The sequence below is a fragment of the Phoenix dactylifera genome, chromosome 14 (genome assembly GCF_009389715.1).
Source record: "Phoenix dactylifera cultivar Barhee BC4 chromosome 14, palm_55x_up_171113_PBpolish2nd_filt_p, whole genome shotgun sequence".
Classification (NCBI taxonomy): domain Eukaryota; kingdom Viridiplantae; phylum Streptophyta; class Magnoliopsida; order Arecales; family Arecaceae; genus Phoenix; species Phoenix dactylifera.
In genome coordinates this window covers 15,006,633-15,016,515 of record NC_052405.1, presented here as the reverse complement: position 1 = coordinate 15,016,515, position 9,883 = coordinate 15,006,633, and the positions used below count along the sequence as shown (strand labels likewise).

Below are 9,883 nucleotides of genomic sequence, written 5' to 3'. Positions count from 1 at the left end.
TAAATTTATGTTATTTTATCAGTAATTTTGAAATGCTAAAATTAGAATGCAATCTAATTATGGTCGTAATCGAAGTGTGAATAAGCTATTCTGAGAGTTTTCTTGGTAGAGCAATTTGTATTTCAAGTTATGATTAATTAGATTTTTACTAAATTAAGTGAAGGAATATTAATCATGGGATATTATCGTGCAATGTAATTATTTTGGAAGTTTAACTTGATATCAGGCACTGTGGATATTACTTCTAGTTGAAGTTAATTATTTTGGTGGCAAATTAAGATTCATTTATAAAAAGATGTTTAAAGCTTGGACTAGAAAATATTCATTGAAATCTGTATGTGGATCATGCATGGAACTCGTATATAGAAGAAAAATATACTTGGGGATGAGACTTAAGAATTCTTATTTGGCTCTACTTGAGACTTGAAACAATTAAGATTGATATTTTGATGGAAAGTCAATTAGTAAAACTTGAGAATACTGGTGGATTAAAATGTTTTTGGATTGGTCGCAAATAGGATTTGTTTGATTTGGAAAAGTTCTTAATGCTTTTCCTTGTTAAGAAAAAAAAATTGTTGGAAAGTATAGTATTTTTGATTTTGATCGATATGGATATCATTGTGTTATTAGTAGATTCTCTAAGTCTAGTAGATTTACAAGATCTCGAAATGTTTGCAGTACTGCATATAAAAATATTTTACTTATTTGAGGAATTGATCTCAATCTAAAATCTTAGAGCTTTTATCTTGGTGGAGTTTCTTGTAAATCTTTGAACTAAATTATTAGATTCTTATGAGTTAAATATTTATAAATCAAGGCCATGAGTTGATTATGGATTTTGTATCACCATATGAGAAATGCAAGTGGGATTTCATAAGAGGCCCAAATAAGTTTAGCCTAAAAGAAAAGATTCGGGATGATTGAGTAGGCTCCTGAGTAAGTTAATCTAGAATCTTTTAATTATCGAAGCTTAGAATAAATATCAACTTGTATAATGGAATTGTCAAGGGAAACTAGATTGGCTTAGTTCAAATTTGGATCTAGAATATGATTACTTGATCATATGATGGTATAAATACGACAACCATTTCAAGGGTTAATCATGACCTAGTGTACTTGGGAAACAAGGATAAAATTTTGCTTGGTTATTATTAAAAAAAAATGTTGATGATCTAGGATCATTAATAAATTTTGGAGAATATTGATCAGAGTTGTGCAGCGAAAGTATGATGGACTGAATCAATTTAAACTGGTCAAAAATATTGACTGTGTTTTGGTAACATGTTATGATGAAACACTATATTATTCAATAATGAAAGATTTTGTTAATAAGGGAAGGTGAATACTATTGATTCTCAGGTCAATCATGATATGATTATGTTATCTCTCGGATAGACTTTGCTATTTTAGGGTATGCTAAGAAAAAAATTGAGTATATTATGACCAAGATTGGTTGATTATTGATTAAATACAGTCTATTTTGTTAAGTATCTAAATAAACTATGCATTAATTGCTCCCATCTTATGATTTATAAGTTTAAGTTAAAAGCTTTGTAGCATATTGAATCATAGTATCAATACTTTGCCTTTCCAGACTTGCTTTTGTGATTTGATGCAAATCATTTTTGAGATAAATCGTTGCTATCTAATGATCATCAGTACATGTTCATTTTGTGAATCATATTCTTAGCAATATAATGATTTGACTCTAAGGTTGGTTATTATCCTTTGAGGGATCAGCACACTACCATGATAAGTGTATGAAATTTACTTCATTTCAAGTTCTATCCCAAACACAACTAATTTTAAGCAATCGTGTTGTGAATCGATCCTGATCCGATCTTGAGTGAACATGCATCAAGATGATAATTTCAATCTGAGATTTTAGTCAGTCACTTTTCTAGTGTTAATCTTGCAAGTTTTAGAAATTTTGATAGTTGATCCAAAACTATCTATCACACTGATTTTGATCAAGGAGAATGAGATCTTAGATTTATATTACTCAATGGGCTGAGTATTTTTAAATTTGAAAGGCCTAGATCTCTCAAATTTCGAGGACGAATTTTTTTTAAGGGGGAGAGAATGTGAGATACGGGGTTGAAGTCGGCAGCCCCAGCGGACTTCAGCCCCGATCCTAATAGGGGAGGAACCGGACAGAGGATCGTGATGGCGATCCTCTCCGGCTCCTCCGGGAACAATTGGGGCAGGGCGCCGCAGGCATCCCGCGGCACCCCCCCTCTGGTCAAACCGCGGCCAATCACGGCCTATTTGAAATCCGAAACCCAAAACCCGAAACCCAGTTCCGACCCGAAACCCGAACTCGAAACCCAGTTCAACTCCGAACTCGAAGCCGAACCCGAACCCGAACCCGAGCGCATTTGGGCTAGATATTGGTCCCTTAGGAAAATTTTGCAAAAAAGCCCTTGGCATTATGTTATTTCACAAAAGGATCTTCTGTAATTTGTATTTGATCCCTATAAGAAAGATTTATTACATAAAGGTCCTTTTTCTCGATTTTTATTACGGAATGGTGCTATGTAATTAGATATTGGTCCCTGAAATGAAATTTTATTTCATAGATGAACCAATTAGAAGCTAACCTTAGGGGCCCTATTGGGCCGGGTCTATGCGGGCCCACTGGGCCGTGTCCGATGTGGGCCCTATCGGGCCATGTTCATTATGGACCAACTCTAGGCCCTGTTGGGCCGTGCCCAGTAGTATTATTTCTGGATTTTGCTTAGTTCTGAAATTAACAAGGAATTAATTAAATTTAAACAGGTGAACATGATCTGCCTATCTGAAGTAGGAATTAAGCGAGAAGAGGTAAGTAACTTAATGCTTCAAAGTGCATTTTCGAAATTATTTGGTAAAATAATTATTAGTGGATTAAATTTCGACATATGTTTTGTATTTAGTAAAATGGGTCAGGCATGTTAAATTTCATTTGAAAATCATGTTATATGTTCTGAAATCCGTAAAATATGACTGGACAATTTATGAAATCTATTTTTGTATATATGCATTCTTAGCATGGCTATGATCTGTTCTGTTCTGTTCTGGCCCCGCCAATGGGGATTATACGTTGGACCTGTCGACTTGTAATCTGTGAGGAATCAGTTTCGACATCGCGCCATCGGTGATTAGAATAGTGGATTTGGACACCGGCTGCCATCGGTGGGTAAATATAGTGGATTTGGCACTTTTGTGCAATACTGGCTGCCATCGGTGGATAAAAATTGTGGATTTGGCACCTTGTGCAACCTATGCCACTGGGTTACGTGGCCGTAGCTTATTATGTTGAGATTCTGGTATCAGAGTTTTTGAAAAAATGATAATAAGTTTTGAAAACAGTAAAATGATGTTATTTATGATTTATTCCAGTCATTATCCTGTATTTTGATCTGATATGCTCTGACCCCACTTTGGGATATTTTGTTGCTTACTGGGCTAGTGTAGCTCATTATTTTATTTTCTTTGTTTTTTAGATCCAGATGCTTGATCACACGGGTTTGGGGAGTGCGTTAGATTTTCCGATGATTTATTCAATTATTGGCATTTTAGTTAGATTAGTTTGGACATTTGAATTATATTGACATATGCTATTTTGAAATTTTGTAAGACTGCGTTTGAACCACTTAAATATTTATGTTATCTTTAAACATTTGTGATTGCTTTGATATGATCTGTTGCCTTGTACGCCTATGCAGCCCGCCGTGCGGGCGTGCGGCGTCTGCCGCGCTCCGGGCTTGGGGCGTGACAAGGGTAGCCACCATTGAAGCCCAAAAAGGTGGATCCGGGAATTAGATGTTGTGGAGAAGGATCCCCGAACTCTAACCACTGGTTAGGATTCTCCATTTGGTAGCCGTCCAGGTACAGGTTGTCCCGCCAGATCCTTAGCGTGATCGCATTAGAGCTAGATGCCAGTTTGACGTCGAACCATCTCCTGGGTGGATTCTCTGAGGAGGAAGGACGGGGCGATTGTGTGAAAATCTCACTCCAAGTTCACTGCGCAGGCCCCCAATGAAAATCCTGTATGTTGCCCACTTGCTACCCTTCCCTTCAACATCGAACTCCTTGGTGATTCCGCCATTAACTTCCACTGCTATTGCTGTTTGGATTGATGACAATTTGATTACCTCTTCAGGCGTGGAGACGAAGCTGAAGCTCCTTTATTGATAGTCAAAAGCCCTTTTTTTAATTATTTTTTATTTTTTTCTAGGTGCGTGCGCATGTGACTTTTCTGTCGTATTATTCCAGGGCAGATACAGGTCGTCATCAGCAAGTCACATAATATCACAGCCAATCTTTTTTTTATCTTTTATCGCCATCAGCAAGTCACATCACAGCCAAACTTTTTTTTAAAAATAAATATATTGAACCAATTTAAGATAGATACATCCATAAATATTAAAAATAAAATAATTGACAACTTTAAACAAATATCTATTACAGTCGCCCACAACATAGATTCCTTGCAGCTTGGAAAAAAAACGTTGGTTTCGATTTTGTAGAAATTTGATGTTTTTGAAATATTGCATCTTCAAAAATGCCACATCATATCGGTTACCCAATAAAGTATGGGCTTTGAGTCTAGTATTTTGGATAGTTCAATCCAAATTACTACGTCTCTGCGACGAAAATTCTTCTTCCCTTTCTCTCTCTCTTTCTCTTTCTCTTTTCTCCCGAGCCTTTTTCGTGCGCTGGATAACTAGGTGCAAGGGGGAGGTATCCAGCAAGATGCCAAGGGCGGCGGCCGCCTGCTCTGCCGTCGCTATTTCCATAGCATTGGGTTGCGGAAAGGGAAAGGGACGCTCGGGATCGGCATCGGCGTCCAGCAACGCGTCAGAGAGGTCTCCCCAGCCGTTCTCTAGTGCCAGCATCCATTCAGGGGGTCCCGAACTTCCGGGGAATTGGGTGGCAAGGTGTTTGGAGAGACGATCGAATCTAATCGATTCGCACATCATCTGGATCACCACAATCAAATGGTGCGCCCTTTCCTTGCTACTCGTGGATGTAGCGAGCTTGTTAACAGCTTTCTTGAGTTCCTCCGTGCCAAGGGATATGTTCTTCCTCGTCTCTGCGGCAACACGTTGCAAGTCAGGGTAGCCACCATCGAAGCCCAGGAAGGAGGATCCGGGAATTAGATGTTGTGGAGAAGGATCCCCGAACTCTAACCACTGGTTAGGATTCTCCATTTGGTAGCCGTCCAGGTACAGGTTGTCCCGCCGGATCCTTAGCGTGATCGCATGATTGCTGGAGCTGGATAGCAGTTTGAGGTCGAACCATCTCCTGGGTGGATTCTCTTGAGGAGGAAGAACGGGGCGATTGTGTGAAGATCTCTCTCGTAGTCGATGGCGCAGGCCCTCAATGAAGTCAGTGTATTTTGCCCAGTGGCTACCCTTCCCTTCAACATCGAACTCCGTGGTGAATTCCGCCATTAACTTCCACTGCTATTGCTATTTGGATTGATGGCAATTTGATTACCTCTTACGGCGAGGAGGCGAAGCTGAAGCCCCCTTTATAATAGCCAAATGCACCTTTTTTTATTTTTTTCCAGGTGTATGGCACGTGACTTTTCTCTCGTATTATTCCAGGGCAGATGCAGGTCGCCATCAGCAAGTCACAAAAGCCAATCTTTTTTTTATCTTTTATTGCCATCAGCAAGTCATAGGAAACGGACCGTTCCAATGCCGGATCTGGCTGGCATATGGCGCCGAGAGCCAACAAAGGATCCGGCGTTGCCGCCAGCCATGACCTCACTCCCACCCGTTTAAAAAAAAAAATAGAAGAAAAACTCACCCGAGTTCCTGCAGGTGGCGCGACTGCTTGGGTGACGCCGCCAGGAGGCGTTTCGTCCGGCAGCAGGATCGTCCGGGTGGCCTCGTCGGGCGGTGCTTCGTCCGGCGGCATGATCGCCGCCCGCCTCTCCTAAAGGTCGACGGGCTAGGTTCGGCGGAACCCCAGCCCGCCGGTGTTGCCCCTGGTGGCATGCGAGCGGCGGTGGGCCCGCCATTGGGCGGCGAGTCCACCGGGGGCAGGTGGCGCGCCCGCCGCCTGGCGATTGTGGGGCAGGCGGGCTGGGTTCGGTGGAACCCTAGCCACCGAACCCAGCCCGCCGCTAAAAAAGGAAGAAGACGGGCTGGGCCGACCCGTCTTCCCTTCCTATTTAAAAAAAAATATAAATTTATGACATAACGGGTTCGGATTTTGGGTTTCGACCCAAACCAAGAATCGATAATCCGTCTGCATTAAAAAGGGCATAACAAGTTCGGATTTTTGGGTTTCGACCCAAAACCCAAATTCATTTGGCCAATAAAAGGAGAATTTTTATTTAAGCCCCTCTAAAACATTTTATTTATGCAGACAGTCCTTGCAGGGCTGTTAAAAGAAGAAAATGTTTCTGTTAAGCCCCTGTGAAATATTTTATTTATGCTAAGGTACTTCCTGGCCTGTTAAAAGAAGAAAATGTTTCTGTTAAGCCCATGTGAAATATTTTATTTATGGTGAGGTCCTTCCAGGGCTATTAAAAGAAGAAAATATTTCTGTTAAGCCCCTATAAATATTTTATTTATGCTGACATCCTTTCAGGGCTATAAGAATCAAAATTATTTTAATTTAGTCCCTGTAAAACATATTATTTATGTCGAGGTCCTCAAAATATTTTAATTTAGTCCCTATAAAACATATTATTTATGCAGAGGTTCTCAAAATAATTTAATTTAGTCGCTGTAAAATATATTATTTATGCAGAGATCCTTGTGGGGTGATGTGATAAAATTTTTCAGTCATTTATTTTACATTTTAGTATACTTGATAGCATGATATGACACATATACTGATTGTGTAGATTAGTAGAATATTAAATAGAAGTTTTATTTTAATTTGTCATATTATGAATTGTCAATTACGTGCAATGTCATTATTTCAATTTGATGTCTATATTATGAAATAGTTTGGTAGTTGCAAAAGTAACCCAACTAGAATATTTAATAGACATCAAGTCATTAAATACTCTAATTCCAGGTATTAAGATAGTGACTTTGCAAATTATGACTTACAGTTTTTCAATCATGAGACATTATGGATTGTCCCAAAGGTGCAACACTTTCAAATGATTGATTTGCTGAGTTAGGATAATTAATGAGTATCCTTAATTTAATAGGTATTGGATGCTCAAAGGTAACATACCTATTTGAATTTTGGACCTAAATCATTAATTATTCCTAGGTGAATTGGGAATCACCATAATAGTAATTTAGTGTTTCATAATTACTACCCAAAGGTGTATTATGGTAACACTGTTTATGTTATTCATTATTATTGCTAACTCAAAGTATTAATGCTGTAAGCATTTTCTTATTGTCGGTTTTCTTATTGCAGTATCTATTCCTTTTTCGCTTCATTCGCAAGCTTTATCTATTTCGATCTTTAATGGAACTAATTTCTCAGAGTGGAATGAACAAGTCCAGTTTCACCTAAGTGTTCTGGATCTTGATTTAGTACTCTGATCTGAGAAACCGGCTGACATTACTGATATGAGCAGCTCGGAAGAAAAGGTCTTTTTATAAGACTTGGAAAAGATCGAATAGACTAAGTATTATATTTATACGGATGAGTATAGCGAACAACATCAAGTCAACGCTTCCTGAATATGACAGTGCTCAAGCATTGTTGAAAACTATGTAAGAACGTTTTCGATCTACTGATAAGTCTCTAGCTGAGACATTAATGGCTAAGCTTACCACCATGAAATTTGATGGTACTTGTGGGATGCATGAGCATATCCTTGAAATGACAAATATAGCTGCTAAGTTGAAGGCTCTTGGGATGGATGTGAATGAATCCATTTTAGTTCAATTTATTTAGAACTCCTTGCCTCCTCAATTTGGATCATTTCAAATTCACTATAACACTATTAGGGATAAGTAGAATGTGAATGAATTGACCAGTATGATTGTTCAAGAGGAGACAAGACTTAAGCAACAAGGACATCATTCTGTTTATCTTGTAAGTCATGAAGCCAAGAAGAAATGGAAGAAGCCAAGAAAGGGCATGAAGAGTGGACCATCCAAGGGTAAAGAGCATCATCATGATACCGAGGTTCATAAGAAGAAACAAAACAAAGATAGATATCATTTTTGCAAGAAATTGGGACACTATCAGAAGGACTGCCATAAACGCAAGGCATGGTTTGAAAAGAAAGGTGAGCCTTTGGCCTATGTATGTTTTGAATCAAACTTTACTGAAGTTCCTTCTAATACTTGGTGGTTTGACTCAGGTTCTAATGTTCATGTTTCAAATACGATGTAGGGATTCCTTACAACCCAGATGCAAGATCCAAATGAGAGTTTTATAGTTTTGGAAAATGGAGTTAGAGTTTCTGTAACTGCTGTTGGAACATATCATTTGTTTTTAAATACTGGTTGTCATTTAGATTTGCTTCAGACTCTTTATGTTACTTTTATTTCTAGAAATTTAATTTCTGTTTCTAAACTTGATGTTGAAGGATATTTCTTTAAAATTGGGAATGGTAGTTTGCGTCTTTTCAAAGACAATGTTTTTCTTGATTCTGGTGTCTTGTGTGATGGCTTATATAAAATAAATCTTGATAACCATTTTGCTAAAACTCTTTTGACCTTGCATCGTAATATTGGAATTAAATGAAACCTAATAAATGAAAGATCTTCTAACTTGTGGCATAAAAGATTGGGTCATATATCCAAAGAAAGGTTAGAGAGATTAGTGAAGGATGAGATTTTGTCAAACTTAGACTTTACTGATCTCGATATGTGTGTGGATTGTATTAAAAAAAAGCAAACTACACACACAAAGAAAATTGCCACAAGAAGTGAAGAACTTCTTGAAATTATCCATATAGACATTTGTGGGCCTTTTGACTCCCCATCATTTGGTGGAGAGAAGTATTTTATCACCTTTATTGATGATTTTTCACGTTATGGTTATGTCTATCTGTTGCATGAAAAATCTCAGATAGTGGATGTCCTAGAGGTATACATTACTGAGGTTAAAAGACAATTAGATAGAAAGGTGAAAATTATCAGGTCTGATAAAGGTGGTGAATATTATGATAGCTATGATGAAACAGGAAAACATCTTGGCCCATTTGCTAAAGTCTTAGAAAAGCATGGCATATGTGCTCAATACACTATGCCAGAAACGCCATAGCAGAATGAAGTAGCTGAAAGGCGTAATCGTACACTTATGGATATGGTTAGGAGTATGTTGAGTAATTCTTTGTTACCCATATCGTTGTGGATGGAAGTCCTTAAGACCTCTGTATACATATTAAACCGGGTTTCTAGTAAGGCAGCATCCCGATCCATGAGAGCCACATCGATGGTGAAGCTCCCATAGGCCGAGATGGCTCGAGATGGGCCGGCCGATGAGCAGAGCAAGCTCGCCCGGGCGGATGGATTCGGATTCGCCGCTTGTGCGATTGTAGAGGTATTGCAAACCCAGCTCGTCGGTAACTACGATCGTGCCGTAGAGGTGGCCGGGTCCGCTCCGCCGATGTTGTCGACGCGCACCCAGAAGACGTCCGCCAGTGGTCGGCCTTGATCCCCGTTCGAGGTGGCGGCCATGCACTGAATCATTAAGTGCAAGCGGGAGGGATCCTCCAAGATGCCAAGGGCCGCGGCCGCTTGCTCAACCGTCGCTCTTTCCATAGCGTTGGGTTGCGGAAGGCGGAAGGGACTCTCGGGATGGGCATCGGCGCGCAGCAACGCGGCAGAGAGGTCTTCCCAGCCGTTCTCTAATGCTAGCATCCATTCAGGGGGTCCCGAACTTTCGGGGAATTGGGTGGCAAAGTGTTCGGAGATACGAACGAATCTAATCGATTCGCACATCATCTGGATCACCACAG

General features: G+C 39.5%; 1 protein-coding gene and 1 long non-coding RNA gene across 2 annotated transcripts; one reads left to right on the top strand and one right to left on the bottom strand.

The window, feature by feature from the left end:
- Positions 1-4,358: 4,358 nt before the first annotated feature.
- Positions 4,359-5,522, bottom strand: LOC103696813 (protein synthesis inhibitor II-like). The gene has a single exon (XM_008778532.4). It carries the CDS (start codon positions 5,436-5,438, stop codon positions 4,608-4,610), a length of 831 nt encoding a protein of 276 aa, XP_008776754.2. The 5' UTR covers positions 5,439-5,522; the 3' UTR covers positions 4,359-4,607.
- Positions 5,523-8,022: 2,500 nt separating this feature from the next.
- Positions 8,023-8,550, top strand: LOC120113163. The gene is made up of 2 exons (XR_005514979.1): positions 8,023-8,203; positions 8,311-8,550. It is a non-coding gene; the product is annotated as an uncharacterized LOC120113163 (long non-coding RNA).
- The last annotated feature ends 1,333 nt before the right edge of the window (positions 8,551-9,883 follow it).

Excerpts from the sequence above, each read along its gene's own strand:
- LOC103696813 (XM_008778532.4), bottom strand. The coding sequence starts at position 5,438 with ATGGCGGAATTCACCACGGAGTTCGATGTTGAAGGGAAGGGTAGCCAC.